Source organism: Piliocolobus tephrosceles, chromosome 15 (genome assembly GCF_002776525.5).
Source record: "Piliocolobus tephrosceles isolate RC106 chromosome 15, ASM277652v3, whole genome shotgun sequence".
Lineage (NCBI taxonomy): Eukaryota > Metazoa > Chordata > Mammalia > Primates > Cercopithecidae > Piliocolobus > Piliocolobus tephrosceles.
Window position 1 is genome coordinate 20,630,109 of NC_045448.1, and position 16,420 is coordinate 20,646,528.

A 16,420-nucleotide genomic window follows, 5' to 3' on the forward strand; every position below is an offset into this window, starting at 1 on the left:
CCGCCCGCCGCCCACGCTCGCGCTTCCACGCAGCAGTCTCCCCAGCCCGCCGCCCCCGCCGGATCGGGGGCCGCCCGGGCCCCTCCAGCTCTCGCCCGCGCGGATCCCGGGACCGCCGCCCAGCACCTCCCCCGCCGCCCCACTCCGGGACGCGCCGCCGAGAGGGCGGCGACTGGGGCGAGGGAGGGGCCGCCCCGCCCGCCTCCCGCCTCCCGGGGCCTGGAGCTCGCGTGGCCCCGGAGCCGCCGGCGCCGCGCGGGGAATAGCTGTGCAGCACGCCGAGCCCGGACTCGGCTGGCTCGGCTCGGCGCCGGCGGGCGAGAGGATGCTGGCGGGCTTCCCCGGGCTCGGCCCGCGCTCCCGCCGGGGAGGGCCCCGCGCGCGCCCCTAGCCGCCGCCGCCGCCGCCGCCGCGGGTGCAGGGGAGGGGTCCGGAGAGCCGCGCTCGCCGCCGCCCGCGCCTGCCGGCTCCCGCACGGCCCCTGCACTGCCCCAGCCCCCGAGCCTTAGCCCTAGGGCGGGCGCGCTGGGCCGGCGCCCCGAGATCTCCCAGCCCTAGTCGCCGCCGCCTCCTTTCCGCTGCGGCCGGGCGCCCGCGGATGCTGAGGGGCAGCCCTGCGCCTCTCCCGGTCGGATCCCGGGCCTGACGGCGAGAGATCGCGCTCTGGCCGGCCGGGCCCCGAGGCACTGGCGGGGCGGCGCAGCTCTGCGGGGAGCAGCCCTCGGGCGCGCCGAGCCCTCCCGCCCCAGCCCTCGCGGGGACTGTCCCGGAGCACGCGGTGGCCGAGTTCCCGCACAGGTAAACGCAGGGGCAGGGCCAGGCTTCCGGGGGGGAAGACAGCGCCCTGGGCGTGGGAAGGGGGCCGGATCCGAGCCCGAGTCTCCAAGGGCTTGGTGGAAAAAGGAAGTAAACAGAAGGAAGGCTCAGGAATCCCCAGGATGGTTCTAGTTTCTTTCCGGCACATTTTATTTCCAGCTTCTAAGGACTGGGCCTGGAGGGAATTTAGGTGAGGAAGTCAGGGACTGAGAAAGAAGAGATGACAGACAGAAACCGGGTGCCAGGGATGGAGAGGCGGCTAGGCCCTTCCACAAGCCAGGGACAGGAAATTGAGTGTCTGGCGTGGACAGGACTAAGTGTGCGTGCGGTGGGCGGTGGTGTGAGTCGGGGGTGGCAGGGAAGGTCCTGGATTGGGAGGCTCTTGCAGCAGAGATCCTTTTATGAGGGTTAGGGCGGGTCATGGGGAAACCACAAGGTAGGAGGGAAGAGGTGCTTCTACTCAGCAATGCCCTTTTCAGTTCTAGCTGATCAGTGCTCCCTGTGCCCTGGAAACCCGCTCTGCGTTCCTGCTGGAGGTGGCCGCCCCTCCGCCCCAGCCAAGAAGAGGCTCTTAGCCCTCCCCAGGTCTCAGCGAACCCTGAGAGGTAGCCCAGTCCAGAGCGCTTCCTCTGATCCCGGTCCACTTCTCTAGGGCCAGTAGCAGACACCAGCCAGGATGCCGAGGAACCAGGGCTTCTCCGAGCCCGAGTACTCGGCCGAGTACTCAGCCGAGTACTCCGTCAGCCTGCCCTCCGACCCTGACCGCGGGGTGGGCCGGACCCATGAAATCTCGGTCCGGAACTCGGGCTCCTGCCTGTGCCTGCCTCGCTTCATGCGGCTGACCTTTGTGCCGGAGTCCTTGGAGAACCTCTACCAGACCTACTTCAAAAGGCAGCGCCACGAGACCCTGCTGGTGCTGGTGGTCTTTGCTGCCCTCTTTGACTGCTACGTGGTGGTCATGTGTGCTGTGGTCTTCTCCAGCGACAAGCTGGCTCCCCTCGCCGTGGCTGGAATTGGACTGGTGTTGGACATCATCCTCTTCGTGCTCTGCAAAAAGGGGCTGCTCCCGGACCGGGTCACCCGCAGAGTGGTGCCCTACCTGCTGTGGCTGCTCATAACTGCCCAGATCTTCTCTTACCTGGGCCTGAACTTCACGCGTGCCCACGCGGCCAGTGACACCGTGGGCTGGCAGGTCTTCTTCGTCTTCTCCTTCTTCATCACGCTGCCCCTCAGCCTCAGCCCCATTGTGATCATCTCCGTGGTCTCCTGTGTGGTGCACACCTTGGTCTTGGGGGTCACTGTGGCCCAGCAGCAGCAGGAGGAGCTGAAGGGGATGCAGCTGCTGCGGGAGGTGAGTCCTGCCCACTGTCCCCCTGTGGCGTCCTCTCCAGCAGCACTCACCAACGTGGCACTTGTTGGAGTTGGTGTTTGCTTTGCCTTTGAGTCAAAACGTGTTCTGGGGGCCTCCAGGGCTCTAACCTCTCTCCCTAGTCCCTGCCTTTGCACCCCTGTACCATTGCCCGGAGTCTGCCTGTGCTTGGCCCCAGGGAAAGGAGGATGTCAGGGCACTGGGCCTCAGGGCCACTCTTCACCTGTGCCCAGCCTAAGCGTGTGACAGGAAGGTCCACCCAGGGCTGGTCTTGAGGCAGCATTGTCCTGGCCATTCCCTGTCAGTGACACTGGCGAGGAGGACCTCCCGTGGGAAGAGGGCTCCTCGATTCCCATCTCTCCCCCAACACTGACTAGCTGTGTGGACTCAGTGTCCCTTTGTGAAATGGGGATAACATCTGCCCTGCCTGCATGACACGGTTGTTGTCAGGATCGCAGGCGACTGGGGGAAAGCACGTTAGGATACATGAAAGGCTGCACAGAGGGAAGACGCAAGTGTCCTATTTCCTGCCTCCGGGCCGCTCGGGGTGCCTGGGGAGTTCTATGAAATAGAGAATGGCAGTCTCCCCACTGAAGGTGTGGTGTGGGCATGCAAATAGGGACGGTCATGCCGGCCACTGTGACGTAGGATCTGCTGGTCCTGGAGCGTGTGTTCTACTGGGAGGGGTGGAATTTCGGCCTCAGTTTAACTATTATTTATAGTATTGGGGTGGAATTTCGGCCTCAGCTTAACTATTATAGTATTGTGTTCCCACCAAGTGCTGGGCCCTCAGGGGCTGCAGAGGCCAGGGGACCTGAGGGACAGTAGGCAGTGTGTGTCCCTGGGGAGCCAGCAAGCCGGTGACCAGAGGCGGAGATGTCTGCATCTGGGTTTGATGCCCAGCCTGCCAGCCTTATGCCAATGATGGTCAAGAGAGGCTCCCCCACTTCCTGCCCCTGCAGTGCTCTGTCTGGTAGAGACGTCTTAACTCCCACGCCAGCTCTGTTCTGTGGTTAGCGGGGCTGGGGTAGAGTCAGCTCTGAAGCGGTGACCTTCTGGGTATCAGGAGAGGCAGGGCGTGTCCAGAATCCTTGCTGACTGATGTGAGCCTCTAGCAGCCATGGAGGTCAGTGCCTGGGCCCTGGAGACCAGGTGCTATGGGCAGGCCCAGGGTGGACGGACAGAATCTTCCACTCCTCTGCTAATTTCTCCAGTCATGCCTCAGCCTGCTGATTTGATCTAGAAATGGGTAGAGGATGTTAACATAGGCAGGGGCCTGGCAGGGCATCTAGTACAGACTCGCCATTTTACAGAGGAGGAAAGAGAGATAGGTGATAACTGGTTCACTGTCACCCAGCACTTTGGTGGCAGAAACAGGACGGGAGCCCAGCCATTGACTCCCAGCCCAGGGCTCATTTGTGTGTGTTCCATGGAGCACCGAGAGCTGCCTGACAGCAGGAGCTTTGCTTCCCATCCCACGTCCTGGGGACAGTGGCTGTGTGCTGCCCTGCTGTCCCCACCCCAAATCTCTGTAGACAGGGCTATGAGTTTCTGGTCATCAACTACGTGGAAACTCCAGTCTTGTCTCTTCAGGCCATGCATTAGCCAGTTCCAGGCTCTTTTTTTTTTTTTTTTTTTGAGACACAGTCTCGCTCTGTCGCCAGGCTGGAGTGCAATGGCGCAATCTCAGCTCACTGCAACCTCCGCCTCCCGGGTTCAAGGTATTCTGCCTCAGCCTCCCGAGTAGCTGAGATTACAGGCATGCGCCTCCATGCCTGGCTAATTTTTGTATTTTTAGTAGAGATGTGGTTTCACCATGTCGGCCAGGATAGTCTCGATCTCTTGACCTCATGATCCGCCCACCTCAGCCTCCCAAAGTGCTGGGATTACAGACATGAGCCACTGTGCTGGGGCGTCCCAGGTTCTTTTTAAGCTTAAGATCTGAGGTCTGGGGATGACTGGTCTCTCTAGCTCCATCTCCTCAGGTGGACAAGGAGCTTATTTTGAGGCTCCTGGAGCTTCCAGGGAAAAGGACTGCAAAGACGTGGCCACAGGGCTGGGCCGGGGCCTGGGTGCCCCACCATGTGGCTGCTTGGAGATCACTTCTAAACTCATGATGGTTTTCCTTTGGGTACTGCTAAGACATAAAACCCTAAAACTTAGCAAACAGAAAAAAAAAAAAAGATAGAAATCAAGAATAAAAATATTAGCATCCCAGAGGAGCCTGACCTTGGCATGGAAGCAGTGCCTGGGAGGCAGCTTTGGGAGCAGAGCAGGAGGGACAGAGGGCTCTCAAGGTCCGATTGGGAGCCTGAGATCGAAGGAGAAGGCCCCAGCTTACAGTGGGCTGTGTTCCAGAAGCTTCTGAGTCACTGGTTGGGACTAATGTGACTTTTTAAAAGGTGCCTGGGTTCCCAGGCCCACCCACCAGAGTCTTCCTCAACTCACAGCATCCCAGCATTTGGCCTCTGAAGACGATGGCAACAGGGCTGGGCATGGTGACTCATGCCTGTAATCCCAGAACTTTGGGAGGCTGAGGCAGGCAGATCACCTGAGGTCAGGAGTTCAAGACTAGCCTGGACAACATGGCAAAACCCCGTCTCTACTCAAAATACAAAAATTAGCCAGGAGTGATGGGGCGCGCTTGTAATCCCAGCTACACAGGAGACTGAGGCAGGAGAATCGTTTGAACCCAGGAGGTGGAGCTTGCAGTGAGCCAAGCTCACACCACTGTACTCCAGCCTGGGCGACAGAGCAAGACTCCGTCAAACAACAACAACAACAACAACAACAACAACAACAAACACGGGCTGCAGCAGCCTGCGTTGCTGTGGGGAGGGATACCTGGGACAGCGGTCTCCCTGAGCCGTGGAGTGAGGCGTCATTCACCTCCCCTGCTGCTGTTGCCTCCTGGGATGTGGGCCCCATCAAGCAGGGGCTGGAGGATAGGATGCCAGAACCAGGGGGCTAGGCCCCTCCTAGTCAGGGTAGGTCCCAGAACTTTCTCCAGACCCCAGACCCCAGGCACCGCCTTTCTCCTGCCCATGTGCTTCCCCTTGTCTTTCTCTCTCCCATCCCCTGTTGGCTCTGGCTGGCAACTGCCTCCAGGGTCGGTGGGGGATGAACGCAGTTTCCCAGTTTGAAGTAGACACCTGGATTTCTGGGGGCTTGTGAGTTTTGTGATTTTGTTGCTGCTGTCACTGGCAGCATGAAGCTTTGCCAATGTCAAAAGTCTTCCTCCTCTGCAGCCCTTATCCCTCCATGCCCATGCGCAGCTCTGTGGGGAAGGACGGAAGGTACACGTGGGGCTGCGGCAGCCTGAGAGGTCGGAGGCCAGCCAGACAGCCTGCCCTGGGCTCCTCTCAGGAGGCCGGCGGGTGGGGTTCTGATAGGAAGAGCAGGTGATCGGAGAGTGTGGGATGGGGTGGGGCTAGGGCCCCAGCAGTGAGTTAATAAATGAATATTGCTGAGCAGCATGGGCCTTGCAGCCTGCAAGGTCGGGGATAAGGAGGGTGAGGCCATCTGACACTCAGGCTGTGCTGGGGTGGGGAGGATGTTCTGGGAGCCACGTTGGCTGGGGAGGGGCCTGACCAGTGGTTCTCACGACCCATCCTCTAGCCCCTGCCTGTCCCCCATTCTTTTTTTTTTTTTTTTTTTTTTGAGACGGAGTTTCGTTCTTGTTGCCCAGGCTGGAGTGCAGTGTTGTGGTCTTGGCTCACTGCAACCTCCTCCTCCCGGGTTCAAGTGATTCTCCTGCCTCAGCCTCCAGAGTAGCTGGGATTACAGGCAGCCGCCACCATGCATGGCTATTTTTGTTTGTATTTTTAGTAGAGACGGGGTTTCACCATGTTGGCCAGGCTGGTCTGGAACTGCTGACCTCAGGTAATCTGCCTGCCTTGGCCTCCCAAAATGCTGGGATTATAGGCGTGAGCCGCTGTCCAGAGGAGGAAACAGAGGACAAAACAGAGGGTGATAACTGGTTCACTGTTACCCAGCACTTTGGTGGCGGAAATAGGACAGGAGCCCAGGCATTGACTCCCAGCCCAGGGCTCATCTGTGTGTGTTCCATGGAGCACCGAGAGCTACTCCATGGCTCCCCCATCCCAGGAGGCAACACAGGCCCAGAGCAGCCAGAAGGGAGGGCAGATGGATCAGGAGGAGCTGAAGCTGGCAGTGTTTGCCCATTTCGCTCTCCTGGCCTGGGTCTTGCCCCAGGACCTGTTACAGAATAATTTGCCCTTTACTGCTCTAAACTGCCCCTGGGCTGGGTGAGGAGGAGGGAGGGGGCTGGGCTTAGGACCAGTACCTGCAGGACCAGCAGCCAATGGGTGCGGACAATGGGGAAGGCAGCCAGGATGGTTGGGGGTGGTTGGGGGGCGTGCCTTTAGCATGTGGCAAAGTAGAGACTAGGAACTGCTGACAAATATTTTGTACCCTTACTTCAGAGCAGAAAGGCTATTTGGGAGCAAAATTCTCTCATGGAATGAAGAGCCTGTGAAGACCTTTTTCCACCAAGTAAAACATGAGGAAGCTGTGGATGTGCAGTTTCTTTCACACCTGCAAATTACACAGCAATCGTTCACCCAGGGAAGGAACATTTGCTCCTAGGGGCTGGAGGGAGCTGCCATAGGGAGGGTGAGAGGAAGCTGAGGCTTCCAGAGACACCCTGTCTGCAGACGGCAGGTAGCTGTTGCATGCACCTCACCCCGTTTAATCCTGGATGTTACTGGCTCCATTTCACAGATGAGGGGACTGAGGCTTAGTGAGGTTGAGAGGAGGTAGTGGGGCTGGATTACAGGGGAGGGGTCACCGGTGGGTAAGAAAGGTGGAATGGGGGACTTCCCTGAAAGCCTCTCTTTCTCTGGAATCCAGACATCTGGGCCTCCTCCTCCTTTTCTGGCTGCCCCCAAATGTAATTTTGCTAAGCGACATGACTGAACAGTGTCAAGAGATGGCAGTCCCTAAGGTATAACAGGAGGCACCCCCTTCTCCCCGTGGGAATTGGATGCAAAGAGGGGAGAAGCCCATGACGATGTTCCCTGTGGGCATGTGGCCAGGAGTACGCGAGAAAGGCAGGGGGCTGAATTGGAACAGGAGCTGGTGTGGGGTGTGGTGGGCAGGAAGCAGCAGGCCTGGGGGCTTTCAGCCTTCAGGAAGCAGGCTGCGGGGAGAGGCGTGCGGGACACAGGGCAAGAGGAGGCAAACTCAAGCCAGTCCTGGCTCTTTGGCCCTGGGTTCCTCTGCTGACCAGGAGTGGGAAAGAAGCCGTCATCCCTCCATGGAGAGTATGCAAATGGGCATCAGCGGAGGGTCCAGGGAACGGAACAATGACGACCTGCATAGAAGGGGACTGCAGGGCCATCAGATCCAACTGCATGTGAGGAGGAATAATCAGTCATTGAACATGTAAACAACTTTGCAGAAAATCACCCCTCCATCCTTTCCCCGTCGCAGCTTTCTGTGGCCTTTTCTGACCCCCATCTGTGTGTAAACAGAGCTTTCCCAGTTTGTCATCATCGCGCATATGCAATTTAGGCCCCACCTTTCACCCACATTATTTCCCTGACATTTTGCTGTGAACATTGGACTCCTCGTGTTTATTATTTTAAATCAGTGCTTTATAGTCAGCGGGTATTTCTAGAGAGGAAACAGAAGCCCAGGGCTGGGCCAGGGGTGGGTGACTGGGTAGTTTTATACCCACATGCAGGCATGCGCACACACACGCACACGCGCACACACACGCACACGCGCACGCATGCTCACTCCTGGGCTTGATCTGCCCAAACTTCTGGGTAAACCCTCTGAGGAATGGAATGACTGGGATGTCAGGGTTATTCACATTCTGTAGTTTCTTCATAAACAAACAGCAAATCCCACGAGGGTGGTCCAACGCTGGATTAATATTCCAGCACCGCTGTCTGCCCCCAGCTGCCCCCCCACCAAATTATACATTCTTTTTGTTTTTTCTTTTTTTCTTTCTTCTTCCTTGTTTTTTCCTTTTTCCCAAATAGAGACAGGGTTTCACCACGTTGCCCAGGCTGGGCTTGAACTCCTGAGCTCAGGCGGTTCACCCACCTCCGCCTCCTAAAGTGCTGGATTACAGGTGTGAGCCACTGCACCCAGCCATCACCAAATTACACATTCTTGATGATAGATTCCATGGGTGTGTGCTCTCACCAACACTGAGACTCAGAGACACGTCATGCGTAGGTTGAGGCCCATGAGCAGGGACAGTGAGGAGGTGGCTGTGTTTACTGAGCTCTTGCTGTGTTACAGTTTAGTGCCTTCTGGCAAGAGGCAAATATTATTTCCATTTTACAGATCAGGAAACTGAAATGTGTGACGACTGAAATGACTTGTCCAGGGCCACATAGCTAGTAAGCGGTACAGCAGGATTGGAACCCAGGTCAGTAGGATTTTGGAGTTCCTTCTCATTGGAGTCATAAAAGAACCCCTTAGGCGGTGACCAGTAGCTCATGCCTGGAATCCCAGCACTTTGGGAGGCTGAGGCAGGAATACCATTTGAGGCCAGGAGTTCAAGACCAGCCTGGGCAACATAATGAGACCCCATCTTCACACATACACACACACACACACACACACACACACACCCAAAAAATTCAGCTGGGCTTCATGGTATGTGTGTGTGTGTGTTTTTTGAGTCTGTCACCCAGGCTGGAGTGCAATGGCGCGATCTTGGCTCACTGCAACCTCCACCTCCTGGGTTCAAGTGATTCTCCTACCTCAGCCTCCTGAGTGGCTGGGATTTCAGGTGCCTGCCACCATGCCTGGCTAATTTTTTTGTATTTTTAGTAGACACAGGGTTTCGCCACAGCAGCCAGGCTGGTCTCGAACTCCTGACCTCAGGTATCTGCCCGCCTCGGCCTACCAAAGTGCTGGGATTACAGGCATGAACCACTGCACCCAGCCTGGTGGTGTGTGTCTTATACAGGAGGCCGGGGAGGAGGATGGCTTGAGCCCAGGGGTTTGAAGTTACAATGAACTCTGATCACATCACCCCACTGCAGACTGGGGAACAATGAGACCCCATCTCAAAAAGAAGAACCCCTTAGATCTTCCATCAGAGCCTGTTGAGATAGTTCCAACGGGGTTAGGGTTTTGGTTTCTCAACTCACAAGCATTAGAAGGAGCAGTCTGGGGGATGACGAGGTGTTTATGGGGGCATCTTCAAGGAGCAGAGATGTCTGGGGTGTTGAGTGTTGCAACCAACAGCCCTCGTGCACCTTCTGTGGCTGTAGGAGGTATTGTTACATTATAGGACAGTGTAGTAACTGATGCGCATAATGGTGACCAACTCATCAAGAAAATATTAAGGCCAGGTGCAGTGGTTCACACCTGTAATCCTAGCACTTTGGGAGGCCAAGGTGGGCAGATCACAAGGTCAAGAGATCGAGACCATCCTGGCCAACATGGTGAAACCCTGTCTCTACTAAAATACAAAAAATCAGCTGGGCATGGTGGTGCACGCCTGTAGTCCCAGCTACTTAGGAGGCTGAGGCAGGAGAATTGCTTGAACCCGGGAGGCAGAGATTGTAATGAGCTAAGATTGTGCCACTGCCCTCCAGCCTGGTGACAGAGCGAGACTCTGTCTCACAAAAAAAAAAAAGAGAGAGAGAGAAAGAAAATATTAAATTACATTTAGTATAAAGTACAGTGTAGTATCTAAAAACATTTTCCTCGGGAATGAATGGATAACACAAGTTTGAACAAATAAGCATTATATTTGGAAATTCGGTAACGTGGGATGGCTCATTACTCGGTGTTACTGAATAGATGTCCATTTCTTCACCATGTGTTTTCGTTATCCACTGCTGTGTAACAAACAGCCTGGAAACTTAGGGGCTTAAAAGAGTAACAGTTTAAACCTGGGCAACATGGAAAATTCTGTCTTTACAAAAAGTACAAAAATCAGCCAGGCATGGTGGCATATGCCAGTAGTCCCAGCTACTCAGAAGGCTGAGGTGGGAGGATCATGAGCCCAGGAGGCTGCCATGAGCCATGATCGTGCCACTGCACTCCAGCCTGGGCGACAGAGCAAGACCAGTCTCAAAAAAAAAAAAAAAAAAAAAAAAAGAATGACAGTTTATTGTTTCTCATGATCCTGTGGGTTGACTGTTCAGCTGGGTGGTTTTTGTGCTTCATGTGGCATGGGCTGGGGTCACTCATTTGTCCACCTGCACTGTTTCATTCATCTGTGGCATTCAGTTGCCAGCTATGCTGGCACGTTCTAAGAAGCCTTTATCCACATGTCTGGAGCCTCAGAGCTCTTCCTCCTGACCTCTCCATGTGGCTAGCTTGGGCTTCCTCACAGCATGGTGGTCTCAGAAAGTGGAAGCTCTCAGAGTTTTTTAAGGTTAGGCTCACCACTATCAGCTACAAGAGGTCAAGGCTAACTCAGATGCAAGAGGAAATTGATTCTGTCTTTTGATGTTTGAGTGGCGTGTGTAAGAGAGGGAATGAATTGATCGCAGCTGTCTTTTGAGGCTGTCTGAGAAACCAGGAGGCACATGGGGGATGCTGGGAAGACGGAGCTAATTAAAGCCATGAAATTGGGTAGGGTCCAAAATACTCTGTGACCATAGAATGCTTCAAAAGTTAGAAATGTGGCCCAGAGCCCAGTGTTGTTTAACTTCATTAAGATATTGATTCTCTGTAGGATCCAATACATCATTTCTAAGATTTTTAGAAAGTTTCAGAAACGGCATTGTACAGAGAGAAATGATGGCTCAGAATTCATCTGTATAGACTTTGCTTTTCCTTATTTGGGTGAGAAGTCATTCTCTTACTTCCTCAAGCATGCAGTGGCCCCTGTGTTCAGGACACTGCCCTAGGTGACAGGATATGTGGCTTAATCATGGACCCCAGCACCAATCCTGCCCGTTTCTCTCTTCAGCTTAGGTTGGCAGCTTGGCTCTGATGCTTATATTCCTTTTCCAGGAGGTGGAGATTTGCATGTGCACAAGCTTCAGAAACACCAGATAGGATTGGGTTTGCATTTAGAGGGATCATCTTGGTGGACCTGAATGAAGCCGATGCGGTGCAGGAGGCTGGTGAGGGAGTCCAGGCGTGACACCATGGGGGCCACCCACCAGGATGGAAGTAGGGGATGGAGAAGATGAGTTTGGTTTGAGGTGCCCATGGGACATCTCAAGTGGAACTTGTCAGATTGTTCAGTGGAAAGTTAACACCTTCTGTGTATCAGACTTTGTACTCAAGATCTGGAGAAGAAAGATCTAGAGTTGCAGATTTGAGAATCATCAGCATTTTTTTTTTTTTTGAGACGGAGTCTCGCTCTGTCGCCCAGGCTGGAGTGCAGTGGCCGGATCTCAGCTCACTGCAAGCTCCGCCTTTCGGGTTCACGCCATTCTCCTGCCTCAGCCTCCCGAGTAGCTGGGACTACAGGCGCCCACCACCTCGCCCAGCTAGTTTTTTTGTATGTTTTAGTAGAGACGGGGTTTCACCGGATTAGCCAGGATGGTCTCGATCTCCTGACCTCGTGATCCGCCCGTCTCGGCCTCCCAAAGTGCTGGGATTACAGGCTTGAGCCACCGTGCCTGGCCAATCATCAGCATTTAAGTGGCACCTAAAACTGTAGGGAGGCTGAGGGGGTGCCTGGGGAGAGTGTGTAGAATCAAAAGGGAAGGGGGCTTAGAACCCAACACATGGGGCAGGCCAATGTGTGTGTAGGGGGGTCCTCAGCATGGGACATCCATAACCCGCCTCTCCTTCCTGCCTGGACCCATGATTGTCCCAGGTAGCCTGTGCTGGGTAGATCGGCCATTAGGAAGCAGGAAGCAGTGTCTGTCTGATGGTATTTTGCACAATTGATGTTCTTGCATTGGGGAGACTTAAGCCTAGCCAAGGTGGGGCCATGGTGCCAGGTGAGGGACTGTTTCCCACAGTTCTACCTGGCAAACAAGGGCACGGGAGTGTGACTGTGTTATGTGGTCGGGGAGGGGTGGATAATGTGTATAGAGACACCTTAAACTACAAAGCACTGTGCAGATGCTAGTTATTTCTTTATTACATTTAATCTTGGCAGACCATCTCTGATCTTTGAACTATGAGTGAATCAGACCAAGTTTCTTCATTATCCTTTTTTCATCTCTTTTCTGTGTAATCAACTAACTCTTTTTCCTTATTGTGAAGGGATTATTGTTAAGAATATTTCAAATTATAAAATGCTGAATAATATTGCAGAATATTGTACTATTCCGTTTCTATAGGGCATTTGTCTACTTTTTTTTTTTTTTTGAGAAGGAGTTTGACTCTTGTTGCCTAGGCTGGAGTGCAATGGTGCAGTCTCAGCTCACCACAACCTCTGCCTCCCAGGTTCAAGTGATTCTCCTGCCTCAGCCTTCCCAAGTAGCTGGGGTTACAGGCATGTGCCACCATGCCCAGCTAATTTTTGTATTTTTGGTAGAGACGGGGTTTCTCCATGTTGCCCAGGCTGGTCTCGAACTCCCAACCTTAGGTGATCTGCCCACCTCAGCCTTCCAAAGTGCTGGGATTACAGGTGTGAGCCACCACACTCGGCTCATTTGTCTACTCTTAATTTTTTTATTTTTATTTTTATTTTTTCTTGAGAAAGAGTCTCATTCTGTTGCCCAGAATGAGAGTGCAGTGGCACAGTATCAGCTTACTGCAACCCCCGCCTCCTGGGCTCCAGTGATCCTCCTGCCTTAGCCTCCCAAGTAGCTGAGATTATAGGTGCTCACCACGACACCCGGCTAATTTTTGTATTTTTGTAGCGATGGGGTTTTGCCATGTTGGCCAGGCTGCTCTCTAACTCCTGAACTCAAGTAATCTGCCCACCTTGGCCTCCCAAAGTGCTGGGATTACAGACATGAGCCAACGTGCCCGGTCTTGTCTACTCTTAATTTATTGATTTTATTTATATGTCACTTGTATTTTATTTACTTGCTATTGTTTTTTCAGCAGGTCCATCCCCTCTCTCCTTTCCCCCTCCTGGCCATTTGCTGTCTGATGCTTCTTTCTTCTGAGCAGGTTTTCAGTCCTTTCTTCCAGGAAATTCCTCTTTGTGGTTCCTAAGGAATTCACTTTGATTAGAAATGAAACTGTTTCTTTCCTTTTCCCCTTCCCCTCCTCAACAGCACTTTCCTTCTTGTAAACAGTAAAGGACATGTTTCAGAAGAAATCTACCCCTCTCTTGAGCTCCATTCAAAACCCCAGCATAAGTGACTGGACTTGAACTTTCGCAAGATTTCCATGGCTGGGGTTTGCTGTTCACATGTCACTTCAGGACTGGTCTCCAGGAAGTGTAGTTTGGTGTCGGCTGTTAGATTTGGTAGTGGAAGGCTGCGACAGCTGCCTGTCCAGCTCTTGGTGGGCTCCTGGACTGCCCTTGAGGGCAGTTTCTCACCCAAGGGGACCAGGCCCTGAGGAATTTATCTCCATGAACCTGAATCTTTTCATTTTTATTTTTATTTTTTTGAGATGGAGTTTTGCTCTCGAGTGCACTGGTGCGATCCTGGCTCACTGTAACCTTCACGTCCTGGGTTTAAGTGATTCTCCTGCCTCAGCCTTCCAAGTAGCTGAGATTACAGGCACATGCCACCATGCCTGGCTAACTTTTTGCATTTTTAGTAGAGATGGGGTTTCACCACGTTGGCCAGGCTGGTCTCAAACTTCTGACTGTAAGTGATCCACCTGCTTCAGCCTCCCAAACTGCTGAGATTATGGGCATGAGCCACCACGCCCAGTCTTGAACCTGATTCTGATAAGACAGATTGCTCAAGGCCTGGTCACCAACCTGATCATGGCAGGTGGACCTTCCCACCTTCTCTGGAGGGCGGCGGGGTGGGAGTGGGGAGTGGTAATACCGTGTGTGTCAGTTGGTACATATTTGCTGCCAATTCCTAAGAAACCAAATCAGTAATTTCCTGAAGGGGAATCTGAGCAACGCGCATGCCATGGTGCTGAGAGGGTTGTTCATCCTCCCATGTGGGGCTGGGGCCGACCCACTGCCCACAGGCACATTTTCTACGGCACACAACCCTGTCAGCTGGAGACAGCCCGAGGAGTGACACACAGCCTCACCATTCAGCACCTTTTTGCTCTACTCCTGCCTGTGCTTACAGTTTACCTTTCATTGGTGCAGCAGTGAGCGCTCTGAAACACACATTCCCCTTGTAATTGGGCTTGTAGTTGTTAATATCACATTGCCCGTCTCCAGGGACAAATTTGGGATATTCACTCTTTATTTCAGTGAAGAGCCCAATCTAGGGTGGTTCTTTTTTTTTTTTTTTTTTTTTTTTTGAAAGAGTCTCACTCTCTCGTCCAGGCTGGAGTGCAGTGGCACAATCTCACAATCTCAGCTCACTGAAACCTCCATCTCCTGAGCTCAAGAGATTCTCCAGCTTCAGCCTCCCGAGTAGCTGGGATTACAGGTGTGCACCACCACGACTGGCTAGGTTTTGTAGTTTTAGTAGAGATGGGGTTGCACCATGTTGGCCAGGCTGGTCTCGAACTCCTGACCTCTGGTGGTCCGCCCACCTCAGCCTCCCAAAGTGCTGGGATTACAGGTGGCATTTCCTATCCCTTCCATTGTGTCTCAGACCTGCTGGCCTCTACAATTACAGCTTAGTGAAGGGACCCTGTGAGTCTTGGTCAACCCTCACCCCGGGTGACTTTCTGCTTTGGATTCTGGGTCAAAGCACTGGCGTCATAGTCATTCGACTTGAATCACCGGGAGCTCCCCCACTTACCAGCTGTGAGATCTGGGGTAAGTTATTTAGTCTACCTGGTTTCTCCCTCTGCAAAATGGGTGTGATAATAATATCTTTTTCACTGGGATAGGCAGCAAGCACTAGAAATGGTTGTTGCTCTGGCTGTCACTGTCATTGTTATGATTATTGGCTTTGATAAGGAATTTTAGAAAAGCCTGGCCCAACCGCAAGGGAGGGAAGAGCAGCCCCAGGCTCCTTCCAGGATGTCTCAGCGATGCTTGGTGGCTTCAAGCCCTGCCCTTGCCTCCCTGGTTGGGGCGGCCCTGGCATCCCTCCCCGCTTGGCCCTACCACCCTATCATCGTTTCCCAACCCCTGACTGGGGTGTCGGACCCTCAGCCCCTGTTTAATAAATACCCATATTCAACTTTCCTAGACAATTTTTGTCTTAAAAAATGCAAAAACACACTTTACAATTATTCACCGTTTCCCCACAGTAACTAAGAAAAACCAAACTGTACCTTCCCATTTCTCTGTAGTGATCATGGCTTTGCTTGCTGGACAGGGCTTTGGTTAGTAACTCTAATAATCAGCGAAAAAGCAAAAACAACACAATAGAGGAATGGCTCATGGGAGGCAAAAGAGAAGAAACTGGCCAGGCGCATTGGCTCACATCTGTAATCCTAACACTTTGGGAGGTTGAGGCAGGCGGATTACCTGAGGTCAGGAGTTCAAGACCAGCTTGGTCAACATGATACAACCCCATCTCTACTAAAAATATAAAAATAGCTGGATGTGGTGGTGGGCGCCTATAGTCCTAGCTACTAGGGAGGCTGAGGCAGGAGAATCGCTTGAACCCAGGAGGCAGAGGTTGCAGTGAGCTGAGATTGCGCTGCTGCACTCCAGTCTGGGCGATAGAGATGCTGCCTAAAAAAAAGAGAGAGAGAGAGAGAAGAAACTTACAAGCTGGGTCACCATTTTTTTGGTTACCTTCTAAATGTTGGAGAGAATGTGCTTTTCACATGAAGTTCTCCACAGAGACAAAGAATAGTGTACTTTTTTCTTTTTTCAGATGGAATTTCACTCTGTCGCCCAGGCTGGAGTGCAGGGGCACGATCTTGGCTCACTGCAGCCTCTGCCTCCCTGGTTCACGTGATTCTCCTGCCTCAGTTGTGGGGACTACAGGCATATGCCACCATGCCCGGCAAATTTTTGTATTTTTGGTAGAGATGGGGTTTCGCCATGTTGGTCAGGCTGGTCTCAAACTCCTGATCTCAAGTTATCTGCCCGTTTGGGCCTTCCAAATTGTGGGATTACAGGCGTGAGCCACCACACCTGGTTAGAATAGTGGAATATTGTACTTCTGATCCAAATTTCCCTCCCTCCCTCCCTTTCTCTCTTTCTTTCTCTCTTTTTTTCTCCCTTTCTCCCTTTCTCTCTCTCTGCCTCTCTTCCTTCCTTCTTTTTGCATTTTGGCAATGGCCTTTCACTTAATATCTTTTCTCTTTATGCTCCGTTTTTGGGAG

General features: G+C 53.2%; 1 protein-coding gene across 2 annotated transcripts in view; it reads left to right on the forward strand.

Moving 5' to 3' along the window:
- Window positions 1-222: 222 nt before the first annotated feature.
- ADCY3 (adenylate cyclase 3) overlaps window positions 223-16,420 on the forward strand; it is a 105,549-nt gene continuing 89,351 nt past the window's right edge. For both annotated transcript variants that reach the window (XM_023229957.2, XM_031934163.1), the window contains exons 1-2: window positions 223-798; window positions 1,296-2,167. In XM_023229957.2, the coding sequence (XP_023085725.1) occupies window positions 1,493-2,167 (675 nt within the window). In that variant the 5' untranslated portion in view covers window positions 223-798; window positions 1,296-1,492. The remainder of the gene's footprint in view (window positions 799-1,295; window positions 2,168-16,420) is intronic.